Here is a 22,243-nt window from a genome sequence, read left to right as displayed (position 1 = left end):
AAAATTCTGTATCTCGCATACAGTATCTCGCATACAGTATCCTCGTCTGAATGGGGTCTTAGTCAAGACAAATTTTTGAGTAATTATACAAATAAAAGGCTTTTTATATCATATCTTATGGAGGAACTAGAAAAAAAATCCATTAAATGCAAGGAAGGAAAAGGAGAAACTGCCGAATTAATAGTAGAGACAACAATTGAGGATAAGGGCTCAAGTTTGCCAAAAACAGTTATAGTAGCAGAAGACATTGATGTTTTAGTTATTTTAACTGCCCTAGCTAAAGCTTACGAAGAGACTTATTTTTTGAAACTTGGAAAACAAAATGTTAACTCCGTGATATATTCTTCAAAAAGCTTAGAACTAAATTATCCATGCATAGGAGTATATATTCTATTCTCTCATTGTTTCTTTGGATGTGACTCGACTTCTGCGCTTTATAATAAAGGGAAGAAAAAGACCCGATCTTCTAGACAAAAGACCCGATTTGAGAGAGAAGATCGATATATTTTATAATAAAGCCGCTGATATCGATGCCATTTTAGAAGCTGGCAGGTACTGCACAATATTATTGTAGGGAAGTGCAAAAGATGTGAATATGAGTAAACTACAACGCATCGAAGACCTATCAGCTTATCTGGAACAGATGCGTAACGAGAACGAGTCCTTTATTAAGGCTACCACTAAAAATAGTGCAGTAAAGTTTTCATCTCTTGTCCCAACGGTTGCTGCATTGGATGAACACATCAAAAGAGTTTATTTACAAACCCAGATATGGCTTGGAAACAAAGAGATTCGTCCAGTCGACTGGGGATGATGCAAAATTGAAGAGTCTTTGGTTTCAACTAAAAATCCCAATCCACCTGCTCAAGAAGAATTGTTAAAAATGATTTTTTGCAACTGCAAAAAGAGGGTGCGGCGCTTCTTGTGGGTGTCGAAAAGTAGGGTTATTTTGCAATGCTGTCTGCGGATCATGCAGTGGGATAATTGCCAAAATAGCCCTCTAATTAGTGAAAAAGGAGAATTTGGTGAAGAGAACTCTTCACAAAAGAGTGAAAAATTAACAATTAAAGTACTATTACTATTTGATTAATTTATGAAACATTACTTAAATAAAAAATGAATGAACTTTTCATATATTTTAATATTAATTTTAATACGTTTTCCTCTTAACCAACGAATTAAATTTTTATAAGTCACATAAGCACTGAAAAAATTGTTCAGGAAATGTGGAAAGAATAATGTTAACAAAGTTTGGAATATATTAATAAAGTTTATCATAACCAATAAAAAAGTTTCTAAATGATTAAAGCTATTAAAGCAAATAAAAAAACATTTGCCATTATTTTTATGACAAGGGGTAGTTTTTAAGGGTGCAAAATTACGCAATAAATAAATAAATACTTTAATACTCAGTAAATGAGATTTCAATTCAGTAATATTATTCAAATAATTAAAGTTTCTTTAAATTAATTTTTTCAATGATTCTGCTTTAAGAGGGTGGTTTTTAAGGGTTGAAATTTCAGTCAATTAAAAATTATATCATAAACATTAAAGAAACTATTTGGGTAATATTAATATGCGATTTGATATTTCAGAAATATAAAAAATGATTTTTTCATGATTTACGATTTAAGGGATAGTTGCTTAAAGGGTTGAAAAATTAATTGAAATCATAATTCATGCTTATAAATGTTGCAAAATATTTATTTTATTTAATTAATCGAGATTACTGATGCCACAATGCTTCAATTAAATTTTTAACCATTTTTAACAAAAGGGGTGGATTTCACCCCTAAAATGCAAAAAGCGCAAGTTGAGCATATGTCACTTTTGAAGTTTGAAATTTTTTTGTTTTCTTTATTTAAAAAAATGGATCTTATAGACTCACTTATAATACTTATGTAATTACTGTTGACTTAAAATAGTTAAGGGTTAAATTTGACTGGGGCCGGTTTTCCATAAGGATAATTGCGGGGTTAATTTGTGGAAGTGTACAAAACAAAAGTGTCCAGTGTTTTATTCTCAGATAAAATGAACTTTCATTAAATAACGGTCAAATCCATCACTTATTTAAACTATTTTTACTTATTTTTATAGAAATGCTTAGCCATGCAGCGTGGGTAAAAGAGATATTCATTCTATAATCTCAAGACCATACTATTACTTGAATAAAACAATTCATACTCCACATCAAAGATAACTTTTAACATTTTTTTCGCATTTCTTGTAATAAATGTAAATAATTCTCGTATCACCACGTACTGAACTTGCGTCACCAGCAAAACCAATTTTCCTTTTTTGTTTAATGTTCAGTTTATTAGAATTATTGTTAATTATAGATAAAAACCAATCAAAGTTTACGATATAACCACAACAAATTTAATCTTCGAATTTATGTTAATAATAATTATTATTGAAATAATTTTAGTGTTCGCAATTTTTAATACCATATAAATTTGTTTTGTAAAGTGTTTACTTTTATATCGTGGTCTATTCGCCGACTTTGTTGCTATTTGTTCAAGGATTATATGTCACCAATACGATATTCGGGTCTATGATATAGTCACATTAATTCTGCTTGTTTCTAATGTTCTCCTCGAACATTATTATTCATTAGGTTGCGGTTCGTAAAACGCTACGTTTGGTCGCAGTTGCTATATACGGTAGAAACTTGGACACTGAAATCCCAACCCATAAAAAAATGAGTCATTCGAAATGTGGCTCTAGAGACGAACAGAAATATTCTTCTTCCATGGTCACCCACAACCTCTTCAATTCCTCCTTCAGCTGATATATGTTGCTCGGTTGACAATCTCGAACCTTAGTTTTCATCATATTCCAGGCGTTCTCAATGGGATTAAGGTCGGGCGAGTTACCTGGCCATTCCAATACGTTAATATTACGATCATTCAAGAACTTTGACATTGTCTTGGTCTTGTGAGCAGGGGCACCATCGTGCATAAAGGTCACATTCGTGAATTTCCTACAAGTTCAATAAATGTTGTTCTAGAATATTCACATAGTTGCTTGCCTTCATTGTAACCTTCTTTGGCAAATATAACCTGCCCTTTACACTTACACTTTCAGGATGATTGACGGTTTTAACTATGAACTTCTATTGTTCAGGTGTACAATGCTTTTACAAAAATATAATCTTTTTTTTTTCAATGCTAGATCTTTCTGAAGTCGGTGACGAATCGTTCTTGTTGAAACGTTCTGAAGCAAATCAGGATGTTTATTTTTGAGATCTGTGACAGTTACGGAAGGGTTCAACATTACTTCACGTCTATTGATGGTGTTAGTCCTAGATGACGTTTTTTTAGGAGCTCCAGAACCAGGTTTTCTATCTTGAACAGTCTCTGAAGGCAACGACGCAGCCGACCGTTTCAATTGTAAAATTACCTCTCTTGAAACATCCATACCACGTGTTACGGTAATTACAGAGTCCCCTTTCTCAAGTAACGTTAAAGCACGAACTTTCTAATGTTGTGTGAGTTTCTTTCGAACCATATTTTCAGTTTAATTTAGAATTTAACGATCCCAAACTTTGAGTAAATAAAAAGAAGTTTAATACTGACTACTCGCGCAAAGCCAACTGGGTATAGTACAAACATGCAGAATAAACTAAAGAAATTAAACAGTCAGTAAAGTACAGACAGCCGCCGTCGCGAGTACGTTATCTCCTCTCCCCTTAAATGCTAAAAAAACGCAGACAGAACACATGCAATTTTTCTTCGAATTTATTAGTGATTTATTTCGCAATGTAAAGATTTTTTTGCCGGCACTGTACTCTCTCTTACAAGCAATCATGCAAAGAAGAATAGATGAAAGAAAAGGCGTGTGATGAAAAAGGAAATCTTGGATGAGTAACATCAACTGAGAATAGACTAACCTCAGCGTAGAACAGATATTTCACGTTACAAAAGTAGGGAGGCGTTTAAAGAAGTGATCAGTAAACTTAGAAGAAGAAGAAGAAAACTACTGCGGAAAACAAGCAGGAATCATAACTCATAACAGACTTCCTTATTGGACATGTAACACTTAAGAGATACCTACACACAATGAGGCTATTTCATGGAGATTTGGCTGCAGAATCTGTGGCATAAAAGAGTCAACCATGTAGATGGTAGGAGGTGAACACTTTTTGAAGACTACCAAAGACATATAGTCCCCATTTCCTAGGTCAGTAAAAACTGGTACTGTTCCAGGATTCTGGAATAGGTATTATACTAAAAGACTTCCATAAAGAAAAAAACATTGCTTCCAACAATCTTGCAGGTATTTTTTACTCAACCTTTAATTCCAATATATTATTTTTTATTGTTCCCTTATTTAAGTATATTTGTTTGTCGTGCCATGATAAAGAACACATGGAAGTGTTTATTATGCAACTCACTTATATAAACCAAAATGTCTGACAGAACATTAGATAATTTCTAGGCTATTAATAGATTGTTATACTTACCCACTAGCAACTGTTGAAGTTTTTTTCTTCGGAGTGTATCGATAGATTTTCAACTGCAACAAAAAGAATATTTTATCAGTTAAAAATTAAGTAAACAATTTGATATGTAGCCCGGGAGAAAGTGTTAGAAATACTTAAGTTATTTAATTTCCCATGAATACAATGAAAAATTGTATTATATCAAATAACTTGCTCAAGAAGGTTCTGAGGGTCTAATATTGAGTCAAAAGAGTCATTTTAACTCTACATTACTACAAGGGGTATAGTTGTACCTCAGGCTGTAGTGAAAGTCCTGTAATTTTTTTACTCTTGGCAACACGCTTTCACGCGCTCGTGTAATTTCTTCTTTTAGCAAGTCAGTTATGTTGTAGTCGCTAAGTCATTAAGTGCTGTTGTTTTTGGGTTACAGCGATACCATTATATTTGTACATCGATCCGAAAATAGTACTTCGATAAGTAATTTGTTTTATTATTAGGGTTTTATTATATATTATTAGGGTTTTACCCATGTGGGGTACAGTCCCCAATCGGGCTCGTCCCCGGGTGGCAAATAGGGGAATGCCTCCCAGATATGGATGGTACCGGGGAAATGAAATACCCGGTGTGGACCAAAAACTAGCAAAACAGTAGTGTCTGATCCAGAGTGGACGGCTACGGACAGCGTCTGACCCAAAGTGGGCGGATGATACAGAACTCACCAACCCATCTGGCAAGCTAGGTGTTTTAATGATAAAAACCCTCTTCAGGAAACATGTCGAATTAGGAAACAAACGGAATAGGAGGGATTAAGAGGATTCCGAGTTACTAACTGGAACTAACGCAAAGATGACATTCTTCTACGGCCTGGATTCCGTTTTCCTTTTATTTTTTCTTGTATCATATTTTGAAGTAATGCGTATTTATGTCCTCTCATCAGGTGACCCAAATACTAGAGTTTTCTTCGTTAGATCGTTGACAAAATTTCTGGGTCTTTTCCTATCCTTCGCATTACTTCAAAGTTTGTGACTCTTTCAACCCAACTTATCTTTAGCCTTCGACGGTAGCACTACATCTCGAAACTTTCAATATTTTTTATGTTGTTCTGTTTGAGAGTCCAGGTCTCTACACCGTATAATAGCGTGTTAAATACGTAGCCCCTTCGCATTCTTAATCGTAGAGGGATGCTAATATCTCTGTTGCAGAAGAATGTCTCATCTTTATGAAGGTGGCCCTGGCAATTTCGATACGTCTTTTTATTTCATTGTTTTGGTCTCCAGTTTCATTTATTAAAGTCCCCAAGTATTTGTAACTTGATACTTTTTCAATTTGAATGCCGTTTATACTAATATATGCTGGTTGTGTCATGTTCTTACTGAAGACCATATACTTGGTTTTTTTGATATTGATACTTATGCCATAATTGTTGCAGGCAATATTTATATTTGTAAGTAATCGTTTTAATTCTTCTATTGTTCTTGCAACTAGTACCGTGTCGTCTGCGTATCGAATAATATTTACAACCTCTCCATTGATTACGATTCCTTCGTTTGCTTGCAAAAGGGTTTCCGGGCAGATGCTTTCACTATAAACATTAAATAGCAGCGGTGACAAAATGCATCCCTGTCGTACTCCTCTACGTATCTCTATTGCTTGTGATATCTCATTTTCTATTGTGATAAAATAGGTTGTTAATTATCAAAGAAATACACTGGTTGTTAATTGCCTCGAAAGCACAGAAAACGCTTTATATTAAATATATCAAATTTCTTAAAAAACTTATTTAGTTGATCGCATTTCGAAAGGGCAATGTGCACGCAATACAATAGCTTTGATTTATGATGGTGCATTTGTCCCACCAACCCCAAGGACACCTAAGAAGATTTGTCAGAGGATTTTGACAATATCGAGGGACGGAGAGATCGAGACGAGACATCGGGATGTGCACATTTTCAGTTTAACGTGGGCGGGACTCCATGGATCAATGGTAAGTGATTTCTTTGTATAGATAAACATTTAATGAGTTGCGCCAGGTATTTTTTCTTATTTTCAAGCAATGGCTAATTTTATTTACTATGTTTTACAGAAGCACCGTATTTTAATGAACTTTATAACAATTAAATAAGATACAGATACAGATAACAAAATTAGAGCATACCTAAAGACAAATCAAGCTAGATGCACAAGAAGAGCAAAGGAGGAATACCGGACCCTCAGAAGGAAAGAAAAAAGATTACATAGAAGAAAAAAAGGCAATTTGAAGAAAATGAGTTAGAAAACATAGAATGGCTAAGAAATCAAAACGAAACTCGAAAGTTCTACAGAAACGGAAACAAAATGAGTAGAGTTTCAGCCAAGCACAGGGGGCTGTAAGGATGGAGAAGGAAATATCCTAAGTCATACGGCCTCAATCTTAAACCGGTGGGTTGAATTTTTCGACGCAAAATTTACCGGCCATTATATCAAAGAAGCAGAAAATATCGTAGCAGATCGAACTGATTGGAATTTATGCAATAATAAAGCACCAAGAACTGATCAATTTTGTAGTGAGCTCTACAAGAATGGTGGCGACGTCCTGATACAGGCACTGCATAAACTTTTACTTCTTGTCTGGCAAAATGAGATCATGCCCTGTGAATGGTCTCAAGTCGTGATAAGCCCGTTCTGATAGCTCCAGTCTGATATCTACAGAGGTATAACCGTATTAACAACTGCTTACAAAAAACTAACAAATATTCTCTACGAAAGGCTACAAGTTGGCATAGTTGGAAAAAATCAGGCCGGATTTACTCCAGAAAAATCAACAATTGACCGGATTTATTCAATAAGACAGATCTTCGAGAAAACATAAGAATTTTACATTCAAACCATGCGTGAGTTTGGTATACCAGAAAAACTTTTTCGATTAACGAGAATGACGATGTCTAACTTAACCCTTTCGAGACTCCAGGTACATATGTGTACCACTATGTTTGCATACAAGCCTAAAGTGATATTTTGCCGTTAAATATTATTTAAAAATCTACCAGTCAGTTCTCCATTGCATCGTTTGAGTCACGTTCACGTGTAGCCGTGTAAAATATTTTAGTTAACCAAGAATTTGCGAGTTTTAGATGTGTTGGTTGCTACAGTCAGCATAAATACATTGTTTTTTGATACAAATTATAGTTAAATTGTATTATATCATTTTACAGACTATTTGTTTTTGTGTCTTTTTATAGTAAGTATATTTAGATTGTTATTTATTTATAGTAAAATAAACATTTGACTGTTTTTAAAATCTATGGTACTAATAAGTACCAATAGTCTTATAGTACGGTATGTAAGTGTACCATTAGTCTTATTCATGTCATTTTTAGATATGGATAAGAAAAGGCCACTTACACAGAAAGAACTTCAATATTATGCAGAATTATCATTTTCCGAGTCTGGAAGTAGTGATGACATGTATAAGCCTTCTGATGATGAATCGGAATCAGACGAGGACTGCAAAGATAATTTTCACGAAACTTCTGATGAAGAATCAGAATCAGAGTTAGAAGTTCGTGATACACAGGAAACTTTACAAGAAACTGCCACACCTAGTAGTTCTTTTGTGTTGTGGTCAACACCAAATGAAGGTTTTGCTCCGAAAAAACAAATTTCAAGTCAACGTAGTTGTACATTGGATGCTGGCATACAATCTAACTTGACGCCATACCAATATTTCAAAAAGTTGTTTCCACGTTCTTTGTATATGTATATTGCTCAATGCATTAATGAAAGGATTGAAATATGTAAGCAGTCAAGAAGAAACGCTCGTTTGAAAGAAACTGACTTAGGAGAAATTCAAATAGTTCTTGGTTGTATGCTAGTTATGTGCTACAACCGTGTACCAGAAATCAGTAATTATTGGTCAACTCATCCTTCACTGGGAAACGTTTCAATTCAAAATGCAATATCCCGTGACAGATTCAAAGTTATATCGTCAAAAATGTATTTTGCATCACCAAAGAAACCAACAGAAGCCTCAAAAACGTATTACATTGATGACGTTGTACAATGCTTGAAAGGTACCTTTCAAAAATATCGACAAGACAGCAGTTTTCAAAGTATCGACGAGTCCATGACGAAATTCAAAGGTCGATCGTCACTCAAACAGTATATGCCGCTAAAACCAGTAAAAAGAGGAATCAAAATGTGGCTTAGGTCAGACTCGTTTACTGGATATACCTACGACTTCAACATCTACACAGGTCGCGAAACTGAATATTCTACATATTGACTCTTGGGGAACGTGTAGTGAACAAACTTGTTTCCACAGCAAAAGAAAGAGATATAACCTTTTGCTTTGATCGTTTTTTTACTTCGGTTTGTCTGTTGGAAAATATAGAGTACGCAGCAATAGGGACCTGTAACCAAAATAGAAAAAACTTGCCAAAAATAAAAGATAAATTGCAAAGAGGTGAATGCGTATTTCAGTGCAGTGAAAACGGACTAATGTTTGTGAAATGGCAGGACACCAAGGAAGTCTTGATGCTGAGTAATTGCCATAATGAAAGTGTTTCATCTATCAATAAAACCATGAGAGATGGTTCGAAAGTAAATGTGTCCTGTCCAGAAATGATAGCGTGCTACAGGAAAATTATGGGTGGGGTTGATCTAGCAGACCAAATGGTAGGATTGTACGATTTAGATCGTAAATCAAACAAATGGTGGAAAAAAGTATTCCATCGCTTACTTATGATGCCAGTTGTAAACTCATGGATTATTTATAATGAAAAAAATAAGAAAAAAATTCCTCTGATTCAATTTTTGGTACCTCTGGCAGAAGAAATGATAGCTGAAGGACAAAAAATAGCTGCTATACGACGTTTATCTAAGAAGGGAAGAATATCTATGAAAAGAAAACGTTTCGAGAGTGTATCATTACATCTTCCAATTGAAGGAAGCACAAGAAGACGATGTAAAATGTGCACTGATAATAAAACTCAAACACGTACAAAAACGCTTTGCGAAGAGTGTGACATTCCTTTATGTAAAAACTGTTTCGCAGTATATCACCGTAAATAATATTTTGCATTTTTGAGTAATTGTTTTGTATTTTTGAGTAATAAAGTAATACAAATATATTATGTGGTATATAATAATATTTTTATGTGGGACTGTTGGTACACATATGTACCAATACACAAGACTAATGGTACATATGTGTACCACTACCCCCACGAACACCCTAACGTTTTCATTAACATTTTTTGTTAAAAAAGGGTATATTTGTGTATATAAAAATAAAAAACCACAAAAATATGTTTTTAAAACTCGTTAAAAAAAACCGTCTCGAAAGGGTTAAAAGACAGCGTTAGGTTACAAGGAGAAAATTCTCGATCCTTTGAGATAAAGAATGGACTCAGGCAAGGGGATGCCCTGGCTTGCCTCCTATTCAACATTACCTTGGAAAAGGCAGTCCGAGACACACGAATTAAACACGGAGTTACAATTTACAATAGATCGATACAAACGAAGACAAAACCAAGTACATGTTGGTTACTATGCATCCTATACCAAATGAGGAACGAGAAACAGCATTTAGAGGTCATATCTTTGAACGTGTTGACAGCTATGACGACAGGAACACTTATAGGAAGAAGTAGAGACCGAACGGCAAATTATGTGGTTAGATGGAGTTGAGACCGACTTAGCGATTCTTGAGATCAGAAGATGACAACACTTTGCCAGAAACACAACAGAATGGCGACTAATCTTAGAGCAGGCCAAGGTCCACACAGGATTGTCGAGCCAAAGATGATGATGAAATAAGATAAGATACTTATTTCCACTTTTTTTATAGGGATCATGTTCATAGCGATCACGTTTCTCATTATGGGAAAATTTAATAAATTGTGTGTGCAGTATATGGCTTCTAGGCCGTGTAGGTCTATTTTTGCAGTTGTATATAGTTAAATATGCACACCATTGGTCCCATCGAACCAAGTGGCCTGCTGACGAAGCATCAGTGTCAGTCCTATAGTAGTAACGCAACGTGGCAGTGAACTTAAGTAAGATGCTTGAAATATTGGATTTGGCGTTCATTTGAGTTCATATTTTACTTTGGAATATATTTACAAAATTCAACGCTACCTCCTAGACTAGTATCTACAAAACATGCTTATTAGTTTATATTTATCATTTGCAACCAAAACTATTTTAAATTAATCATAAAAGATTACATTTTTTCATTACAAATGTTCATGTAACGTTGTTTTCACTTGAAAGTTGCTGATAGTCTAACGGATTCGACCTTATTAGATCATTTTCACGCCGTTTTATCTTAACTATATCACATGTTACCAATTGCACCACAAGATGAAGCAGATCTCAGCTGTATCTCTTGTTTATACTTATGATATTTTCTTGAAGTGGACATGATTAGAATGTTTATATAAACAATTTTAAAAGACACCATCCTATGTATATCAGCCAAAAGGTTAGTAAAAACAAGGCAGCTTCTTTGTTTTCTTTTTCCGTAAATGATAATTTTATACATAAATTTAAGTATTATGTAATGCAAGATTAAACAAAAAAAGTCCTGTTTTATTGCGTATACGCACATATAAATCATAGACGTTTTCGGAATACGGAGTTAATTTTCTATACTTCGTTCATATCTTTAGTAATGTAATATTTTTATTAATCTAATTTATTGTCTTTATTTATTATAAAAGGTTCTACACTTATAACACTTACAAGTTTATTTAAAGTCTTTATTTGTACAATATAACTAATTTATTTCACACTAATAACTATATAATTTATTTACATTTATTACAATACGCGTTACAATTCGAAACTCGACGCGATATTCAAAACTAACTGACCCTTTAAATAAAATGTCCCATATATATAAATAACCGTTAGTTCTGGAGTTACGGCAAAGAATCGATGACCTTCCATCGAAGGAATTCCATCAAAAGCAGGTTTTTTATATCGTAGGGGACCCATAGATCTAGAAATTTCTGCCGGCAGGTATATTTATGATCTAGAAAAGACGAATGGGTTAGAAATAATATGTTTAAAGTTATGACTCATAATATTTATCGTAACATTGCCCCCTCTTAAAAGATGGTTCTTCCTGGAACCTTGTCGGGACTGGAACTGGAACGGTATGCTGGTATCGGCAACTGGACCCTCTTTTACAACTTCCCGTTGTATAAAAATGACAAGGGACGGTTTTCTCTCCGCTCCAGTAACTATGCGGATTGCAACAGACTAACACCTGGACTTCGGTGTCTTTAAAGATCTCCTCCACCATATTTAGGATAACCCTCCAATCTAATTGGCGGCACTCCAACTTTGGCATGGCTAACTTTTGCACGTCGGACTCTAGTACGTGGTCTCTCAATTGAAGTAAGGCTTTCCATACATCTCGGTAGGTAGGTTGGTCACGGGCAGTGTCATTTGTTACCAGGTAGAAAAGGTAATGCAACTCGACCGAACTTCCTTCGAAAGACGGATGCCAACCCTGGTGCGTCTTTGATACTGGCCGGGATGATAAGGGCCAGCGAGTAGTCATCGGAAAGCGCGAGTAGATCTTGCTTTTCTTCAGTGATAACACCATGTCTTGCTTTACCGGTACCTCCATAGGCCCCCATGAATTCCTCAAACGTGAGGTCAGACACATCTTGGACTTGGTTTACTTCCACTTCTTCATCTACGTCGTGGTCACCTTCGAAAGACGCCAACCGGTTATGGTGCACTATCATCGGCTTTCCCTTCGGAATCTTGCTTATTCGGTAGATGACATCGTTGATCTTCTCCATAATGAGGTATGGACCATCCCAAAACTGCTGCAATTTGGGAGAACAACCTTTTCGCTTTTTGGGATTATAGAGCCAGACTTTGCCGTTCTTCTTAAAGCAACCCTTTTCGGCTTGTGTATCGTACCGTTTCTTCATTTGGTCGCTAGCGATCTGAAGGTGGGAACGGACCAACTCATTTACATCGTCGATTCTTCTTCGTAATTCGATCACATAATCTTCAACTGCTACATCTTCTCCTGGTCGACACCCAAACTCTAAATCACAAGGTAGTCGCATCTTGCGTCCGAATATGACTCTGGCTGGTGTCTGGCCTGTTGATTCGTTAATAGCAGATCTGTAGGCCATTGTGAAGAACGAAATATATTGGTCCGAGTGTCGGTGATAATCGGACACCATCTTTGTCAAACACTTGCCAACTGTCCTATTCATTCATTTTACCATACCATCCGATTGCGGATGATACGCGGTAGTTCTTGTTTGCTTCATGTCTAGTGTATCAGATATTCCTTGAAATAGATCGCTTTCGAAGTTCCTTCCTTGTTCACTATAAAGGCACTTCAAATCGGCTGATATATTCTTGGATCAACTTATCTGCAACGGTGGCGGCCTTCTGGTCTGGAAGCGCGTAAATCTCGACCCACTTAGTGAAGTAATCCATTACTACCAACATGTGCTTGCCTCCATTTTCACTTTCTGGAAATGGCCCGGCGATGTCCAAAGCTATTCTTTCAAACGGGCTTCCAACATTATATTGTCTCATAGGAGCTCTCCTTTTTCGGTGAGGCCCGTTACTCGTAGTACAAATAGTACATTTCTTACACCAGTCCTTTACGTCGCCGGAACTGTTCATCCAATAAAATCGTTCCCGAATTCGCTGAATGGTTTTCTTTACACCGAAATGCCCTCCTGATGGACTGTCGTGTAACTGACGAAGTACTTCGGCTATTCTGCTTTTTGGGATCACCAACTGTCTTCTCTTCTCTGAACCGTCATCATTTTCCAGTACTCGTTTGAGCAAGCTATCTTCCATGATAAATGAGGCCTACTGTGCCCAATACGTCTAAACTACTGAGCATAGGTTTGATATTTCTTGCCAAGGTGGTCGACGGTTTTCCTCTTTCCATTTTCGAATTATTTGTATAACTGGATCTCTCCCTTGTTCTTCCCTTATCTTAGTAGGCGTCCAGTCGTCGTTGACATGACGACTGGACGCCTTGAGCACTTAGCATGCTGCTTCCTTGGATTTCGTTTTGTTGCAGTGGGAACACTCTGCTGCGCATGGCCTTCTGGAAAGAGAATCAGCGTTTCTGTGGCTAACTCCGGCCCGGTGCTCAATCTTGAAATAGTATTCTTGGAGTCGTTCGATCCATCTGGCTATCTGACCCTCTTGATTCTTAAACTGCATCAACCACTTAAGGGCGGCATGGTCGGTTCGGATTAAAAACTTTTTAGTAAATTTTTTATCGATTTTAATTCTTAAAAAAAAAACGATTTAAAGTCTTTTTATGTTCTAAAATCTTTCAGTTTACCAATTATTTATAAAAATTAATTTGAAACTTATATAAGCAAAATACTGAATTTTGGGTTTTTCCCATTGTTTACAAAAAAACAATGCATATCTTTTTATGTATTTTCATAAGAAAGATCCCTTCTCTCATTTAAATCTCTTAGACAACCGCTAAACATTTTTTCAGCGTTTTTTTGTTATGTAGCCTGGGCTAAAATATTATTTGATATTACAAGATATGATATTACAAGATATTATTACTTGAGAAAGGCAATCAGCCGAAACAACTGTAGTGTTAAGATTTTATAATAAATGTTTTGGAAGTTTTGAAAACAAAATTTTCAGTGTTTTATTGTTACATAAAAGGAATTTCCATCAAGTAACGGTCGGTTGAATCCCTCAATTATTTAAAATATTATTTCCTTAAGTATCTGATCATCTATCAATAACTGCGGAAAACCTCTAAATAACCCAAAATATACTTCCTTTTTAGTCAATAAATGCAATATAATAAATCATACAATAAAGTAAAAATATACATTTATACGAAACACGACAATCTGAGAATAAAAGAATCGAACAAATACGGTATACAATCATCGCCAGCTAACTTGGCGAGAGAGTACGCACAACGTCACAGAGAAATAAATTATGTTTACGCCCTATGATTCATCCTATTGGTTTACTATTTCTGATAAGTATATTCAGTAGCGTAGCGGTATAGGTCAAATAATTATTACACAATTAAAAAAGTAATATTTTTCGCAAGCTTTAATATATTATTAGAAAGATGAAATTGTAATTTTGTTTTATTCAATTTAAATAGTAAGCCATTGTTTATACAACAGTTTATAATATTTATTTAACTTAGTAAACAAATTATAAAATATTGACTGAATTTAATTCACAAATCTACTTTGATATTGGGTTTCAAATTAAATGGAGGATATTGTATAAATAAATGCAACACAGTAATTATTTAATTTTAATATTTTGGTTTTATTATAACACTAAAACAAGTACCCGTGTTGAAAAGTGGTATCTATTTGAAAATTAATTGATTGTTAATAATTTTCTTCATCTTCATCTTCGGAAGAAGAAAACTCTGTACTGGAAGAGTCACTGTCAAGATTTATAATAATTGGAGCTATTTGCGTGGCGTTATCAGCAACTATCTCGCTGTCCATATACTCATCTTCCTTCTTAATGACATGGTAACATCGTTTTCTCCACTCATTTGCATCAATATTAGTGAATTCTTCCTCGGCGAGTTTTTGTACGTCAGTTAGCTTAAATGTAACGTTTTTCTGCCTTATATTATTTTTGACTGTCGCCCATATTAGTTCGATAGGGTTTAGGTCAGGATGGTAAGGAGGTAAACGTAAAGGAATATGGCCATGCGCACGTAGAATTTCGTCGAATTTGTATTTTACATGATGAGGTTTATGATATTTAATTATTTCATACAGTTCAGGTTTTAAAGCACTAGGTGTAAATGAAATATTTTTCTGCATTAACCATTCTATCATTTGATTTTTGTTTGAGTTTGATGTAGGCGCCCGCTCCAACTGAATGCTGTGATAAGGTGCGTTATCAAAAACTAATACCGACTTAGCAGGTAAATTAGGTAATAAATGTTCTTGTAACCACTTTCCATAGTTGTCTGAATTCATTTCAGAGTGGTAATCCCCTGATTTTGAACCTGATTTAAAGATTAATAACCCATTTTTTATGAATCCCATATCCCCACCGGCATGCACTATTATTAGTCGTTGACCTTTGGAAATATTTGAAAATAACCCCTTGGTTGATTCGTCAGTCCAGTTCTTTGAAGAAGTATGACCGCTGTGTAAGTAGGTCTCGTCAACATACACGATTGGCCTATTTTGACTCCGAAAATATTTGATTTGCCTCAGATATTTTATTCTCAAAGCTCTTATTGCACTTTTTTCTACAAGCACTTTTCGGTTGTTTTCGGTTTTCCTCCAACGAAATTGCATTTTGCGTAGAAGTCGCCTTAAAGATGTTTGTGAAATTGTGATATCCAAATCGTTGTGAATTTTTTGTTTTAATTTTTTTACCGTAACCCGACATTTTTCTGTTTTATAAAAATCGTAAATTATTCTGCGAATGTCGCTTATTTGGTATTCCGGCAAATCTATGATTGATCTACTGACTCGTTTTTTGCCTGGACTGGAAAAATGGACTCTGCCGGTATTTTTCAAAGAACATTTTGCCTCGCTTGTTATTCTTTCGATTGTTCTGATGGAAATGCCTGTAAAAGAATTAGTAACTATAGTGATTTATTTTATCTAGGATGTAGGTGTATAAAAATGTCTATATTTACTGCCATATCGAAAGACAGTACACAATATATTACACTAGTCCTAACTAATTTAACGCCCGCTTTCATAATCAGTCATTAGGAGAAAGTCATGAATTTAATGGGTTTTAAATACCAAATTTTAAATACTGAGAAATATTTGACCTGTTTTGCTATTTAACTGTATTATACAAATACTTATGTCATTAGCAAGTAATATTTTTTTGAATTTGACGTAATCTATTAATGTCTTTTTAATCGTAAACAAATTATACAGGTCGAGGTAATGGATTTCGGGAACAGCTATGACCTTGAACATTTCACATAAACTTGTGTACTAAATAGGCGTAATGCATAGCTCTTGTCAAAATCCAATACATTAATAATATAATTACATATCTTCGATTCTAAAATATTGTAAAAGACTTTAAAGAGTCTGAGTAAGAAAAGAGATATTTAGTTATATTCTTTGTGGCATTTTCAAGGTCATAGCTGTTCCCAAAATCCATTAACTCTTGGTAATATTTCAAAATTATTATTTACATTTTACATGTTTTTACACTAAATAAGTAAATATTATAATGTCTCGAATGTCTTTTAGTAAAATCTACGTGAAATAACAACTTCGACTATAGTGAGGGAAATACCTGTGGGATTATGACATACTCTTCCAAACGTAGGCAAACAATTATTTTGTTGAGGAAATTACACCCGTGGAGGATAATATTTGCTCTCGTATATTCGACAAACTGTTATGCAATAATCTGGAATGCCGACACAAAATCAACCAAATCCTCCACTATGTTTTGTTTTTAAACCAGGAGGAGTAAACTAAAAAAATTCACAGCCAAGAAAGTCGCTAGAAAATTCTGCAAATATATTATATCTTCTTTTTGGGTTGATCATGACGGCCTTCGACGGTAATCCATAAATATTATAGCATTATAAAATTATTAAAGGTAAAAAAAAATTAAAGGTAAATTTGAATTACTCCTCCTGGTTTAAAAACAAGCCATAGGTTTGTCAACAAATCATAGGTTTGTTTGTTTGTCATAGGTTTTTTTTCATAGGTAAAAGAGGGCATTGAAAATACTGTACGAAAAGGGAAACCCGAAATTTTGCAAATATACATGTATCATATTGTAGCTTGCTGTGAGGTGTGTAATCAGCAAAAAACCTAAGAAACTATCCACGTGATTAATTTTTCTGTATTTTATGTGTAATAGAATTGTGCTGAACTCTGGATCATTTTTTGTAAAATAACGAATAATTTAAATTTTTTGTAAGTGTGGTAAGCTGTCAACATTATTATGTATGTCAAATATTCACCTATTTTTGATCTATTTTAATTTAATACAAGGTAGACATAAACAAACAAAATATTTCCACCAGTGGGAAGAAAATGCCTTATAAATAGAAATAGAACTATTGTGTTTTAAAAATAATATATAATTAAAATGAAATAAAAATATAGAGTTATTTTTGGTCCAAATAGACCACCGTAGTGCGGTTTTGTTATTATTTAGAAGTCGTCTAATTAAAATTAATTTATTGTAAGTACAAACTTACCTGTTGCTTTAGCTGTATTTTCTTTCACAGTTTTTAGGGTCTCTGCTTCGAGTTTAATATTTTTGAAATAATTAAACACATTAAATATAATCTCCCGAGATTGTCCACTGATAACAGAATTATTCTTTCTACTATTTTTCAACGCCATCGTTAGAAATTGTCACAAATACACTTAACTATCCGAAATAATAAGAAGTCTGAAAAATAATAGCTGCAAATCACTTAAGTGTTAAGCACCTGATAACTGGGAGGATACTAAAGACCACCACCTAAGCCACTAAGCAATTTTGGGTTTGTGCGCACCGCCAAGTTAACTGGCGATGACAGTACATGGTATAGCTTTTACGTCGGGAAACAAAAATGCCGTTAAAAATGTGCCCGAGGCATTCTTTGAGCATTCTACGCTAAACAAAACGACGGGAAACATTCAGGAAATGCCAGTTATCAATCAAAATAGCTTAATATAGATTATTTGTCTTCATATACCAATATCCTTGCATTTTTGACAATCAATTTGATTTTTTTCAACATATTAACTCGACCGTAACTCCAATCGCAATAATTCCAATCCTAAGTGATCATTTTTGAACGCTCAATGGTTTAATGGTGATATACTTGAGGCCATTATTTGCAAAACTCGCTAATTATTTTTTTTTAGTTTATTTCAATTTTAAATAGGAATCGAATGATATAATCAGAATTTCCCAAAACTCGTTCTTTAGCATACAAATGCTGTCGAGAAAATTACAGCTATTTGCAGAACTCGCTCTTTGCTTTATGCTTTGAATGTTTACTTGCAAAACTCGCTGTTTGCTGTACCACCAATGAAATTTGCCGGTTGGTTCACGTGACGAACACGCTACTACAACAGCTGTGTTAAAGAAACAAATTTTCAGTAGTTTGTAATTATTTAAGCGATGAAACAGTTGTATTTTGGCGAATTAGTTGTAATTTTTTTTTTATTTTTATTGAGTTAGTAAGTGAAAATGGTTGTTTTGTTAAACCTAGTCCACAGGGAAAAGGACGCAAAAAAGTTCTTTAGTCAGAAACACATAAAAGGAATGTGGATCAACTTGTTAGGCAAGAGCTTCATACTAAAATTTATTATTTCTGCGACAATCGTTTGATTTTTTTATGCAGTTTCACTTGTTTTTATAACGTGTGGTTATAACGGACGATCCGGATTGCCGTATTATTGTACTACACTCACGATGAAGCAAGTGATAGATTTTCATGCCTACCTTTATCGGTCAAAAGATAAAAGTAAAAAGGACCTTCTGATATTAGCTTGTTATAAGGGACAGAAACCAAAAAGAGAGAAATCTAATCATGCTGCAATGTCGATAAAATACCATGTACGTTTGAGTGAGGGTAAAATGAGTAGAGTATGTGCCAAGCCGTTTCTAGGAATCACAAATTTAAGCAAGAACCGCATACAAAGAATTGTAAGAAATTTTGTTATCACAAAAAATGATGAAAAAAGAAACTGCATCAAAAAATTTATAGAATCCATAACATGTACAGAGTTTCATTACTGTACAAGTAAGACAAGCGTGAGGGTCTACTTGCCATGTGACTTAAATATTTAAGAAACTTTTCGACCATTATCTTCGAAGAGTGTCTCAGCCTATGCATGTGAAGCTTAGTTATTTTCGAAAGTATGTGAATGTTAACTAAAACATCGCTTTTGGAACTCCACTGACTGACTGTTGCTTCACTTGCTTGAGAACAAAGGAGCAGTTGAAAGTAGCAACTTCTCTAGCTGTTCGGCATAAGTTAGCCACTGAGCATCGTGTTCATATCGTAAAAGCAAAGGCTTTTTTCAAACTCCTTAAAAATCAGAAACCCAACACAACTTACTTTTCGTTCGACTGCCAAAAAAACTTAGCACTGCCTAGACTACCTGATCAAGCAGCATATTTCAGCCAGCAAATAAACTATAATAATTTTACAGTTGTTGCTGGAACTTTTACCGATAAACTAAACCAACAAATGTGTTGTCTTACAAGTCGACAGAAATTTACTCTCGAAAAGATTCTAATACAATAGCGTCAGCTTTGCAACATGCTATAAAAAATTCGAATATGATACCAATGTTGGCTTATTGGCTTCTAGAAGAATCGCCGAATCATATTAAACAAATTGAATTAATTTTTCCGATCGCCGGTCATTTTTTTATTCAGACCAATACCCTTAATCAACACTCCAGGGAAAGTTCTCGAGCTTATTCTCAAAGAGAGGCTCAATGACTTTCTTGAAACTCATTACATCATCCCCAGATTTCAGTATGGATTCCAAGCAAACAAATCAACACAAAATGCATTAATAGATTTCACCTCAAAAGTTACACAATCACTAAACGACAACTCCATCGCCATCGCCACTTTTCTGGATGTACAAAAGGCCTTCGATCAAGTCTGGCATGACGGACTTGTTCAGAGACTAATTGACATCAGGCTATCCCTACATTTCATAAAAATCATACATTCTTACCTTGTGAATCGAACTGTTAGGGTGAGAATAAGCGATCAATTATCAACCCCAATCACTCCACGTGCTGGAGTTCCCTAAGGATCAGTACTAGCACCCCTTTTGTATATTATATACAAACAGTAATATTTTCAACCAAAATATACCAAACACCCAATTGTATTTCTATGCAGATGATACTGCCCTCCTCAGAAGAGAGAACGGCTATTTTCCAGAGAGAACCTTCAGAAGAGCACAAACTCTTTTACACGGTATCGAAGAATGGTACAATAAGTGGAGAGTTACTCTAAACGCTGCACAAACGCAAACAATTGTGTTTCGCAGCCCTAAAACATCGGCTCAAATCATTCGCAACGGCGATGACCAAATCCCCCTGTATCTGATGGGACAAATGCTCACTACCAGCCCGACAGCTTCCTATTTGGGCGTCATATTTAGTAGGACACTCAGCTGTGAACCTGATCTAAAGGCAACTTTAGATAGGGTCAGAAATCGAGCCACAAGAAATAGTACCACTTATAGGGACTATTGGAAAAACACACACAAAACCTCTCATTCATACTTATAAAACCTTCATTCAACCCGTTATAGAGTATAAGTCTAACTTATATTGCCTTCTTAAAGACTATCAAAAGAAAAGAATAATCACTGCGGAGCGCAGAATTCTGCGTAGTGCCTGCACAAAACTTTGGTATTTCCCATCCCGTGAAATCCATGAAAGAGCAAATGTCACTCCAATTTTCGAGAGAATAAAATCTCACAATAAATACTTCACTCACAGAACTATAAACGGCCCCCCATCTAATACCCAAGATACCTTAAAAAGTCTATGCTCTTTTCGTGGTCACGTAAGAACCTTCACGTCCCGTCGATTCTAATGCAGGCATGCATTGACGAATTTCCGGGGGAATACGCTGACATCCTCGAAGCTACTCCAATAGCTTACAGAGCCCACCTCTAACCTCCAATCCTTTTCCTGACCCCAGACAGGAAGAGATTGGTTTTTTGCGGTTTCCCAATCTGACTACTTAACGATACCTGTCCGTCCCTGAGAAAATAGCCGCAACTATTTTCTCACCTGAACCGGCAACAGCTGGAACCGTCTATCGAACTCCGACGAGGCTTGGCCGTTAGCGAAAGCGACCAATAACAGGACTATAGTGCAATACACTAGTTCTGAAGTTGGTCGCAATCGCAAAGACGGCTTGCAGGAACAGTGGTCACTAGAGAACACGGTTTTAGCCCTTGCCGATTCAGACTCACACACATTCAACACTCAAAGACATTCACACAAATCACACTCACACTAATCCAATGGTGAAAGGGGTCCTCTTTCTGCTACCGAAGCATCTTCATCACCGGGACCCCCGGCCGACTGCAGCCCCCGTTACTTAACACGGGGTTTGTCGTCGGACGGGATAAACCTAGGTGATTCGACGGAGCCAAGTAACATCGAAATGGGTTGCGTTTCGCCAAAAACGTCCATCACCGTTGGGTTAAACACACACACAAATAATCGCATCGGGCAAAATGCGACAAGTCGACTCTCGAAAGCTGAGGGCCTCTATTTGCGAGCACGCTCGGCCTCAAATTTCAGTGCAATACACTGATTTTGGGACCGAGTACAAGCTCGAAAATGATGCGGAACAATAGTAACTAGAGACCCGACTCTGCCGAATCTAGCTCAAAAAAACACACACACTCTCTCTGGAAAGAACATCACTATCCAGACAAGCCTTTCACCTCTGATTCGAATAGTGAATCCATCTCAACAGCCTCCAAAATATATCACAAAAGAAGAAGAAGATCGCTAAAGCCCCAGTGGATTTTTGGAATGTTATTGCTTTCTCAACACATTCAACTCAAGCCTGAAGAGGATCAAATGATCCTAAACGGGTACAAATCGTTCATTCCTTTTTGAAATAAATATATCCTAGCCCTATCCCGCACAAATGAACATTGACTGACTGATGACACTTTAAGTTTAATCAAAGCAGTGCAAAGCAGTTTATTTTTACAAAAAATGTAACAATGTTCTAGTTCAAGGTGAACTCAATTACCTAAATGACGTTGGAAAAGCTAAAAGCGTTTGTAAGAAAAATTTTTCTCTTTCT

At 35.4% G+C, this 22,243-nt stretch overlaps 2 protein-coding genes across 2 annotated transcripts in view; both read right to left on the bottom strand.

Annotated features, from left to right (window-relative positions):
• Rabex-5 (Rabaptin-5-associated exchange factor for Rab5) overlaps nt 1–22,243 on the bottom strand; it is a 90,505-nt gene that overhangs the window by 61,803 nt on the left and 6,459 nt on the right. The window contains exon 2 of the mRNA XM_072542790.1: nt 4,466–4,518. The gene's annotated coding sequence lies outside the window, so the exon portion shown is untranslated. The remainder of the gene's footprint in view (nt 1–4,465; nt 4,519–22,243) is intronic.
• LOC140449577 (uncharacterized) lies at nt 14,364–17,860 on the bottom strand. The gene is made up of 2 exons (XM_072542787.1): nt 17,640–17,860; nt 14,364–16,022 (listed from the first exon to the last, which is right to left on the bottom strand). The coding sequence occupies exons 1-2, from the start codon at nt 17,785–17,787 to the stop codon at nt 14,812–14,814; spliced, it is 1,359 nt and encodes a 452-aa protein (XP_072398888.1). The 5' UTR covers nt 17,788–17,860; the 3' UTR covers nt 14,364–14,811.

The sequence above is a fragment of the Diabrotica undecimpunctata genome, chromosome 9, assembly GCF_040954645.1.
Source record: "Diabrotica undecimpunctata isolate CICGRU chromosome 9, icDiaUnde3, whole genome shotgun sequence".
Classification (NCBI taxonomy): domain Eukaryota; kingdom Metazoa; phylum Arthropoda; class Insecta; order Coleoptera; family Chrysomelidae; genus Diabrotica; species Diabrotica undecimpunctata.
This window is presented reverse-complemented; position numbering and strand designations above follow the sequence as displayed.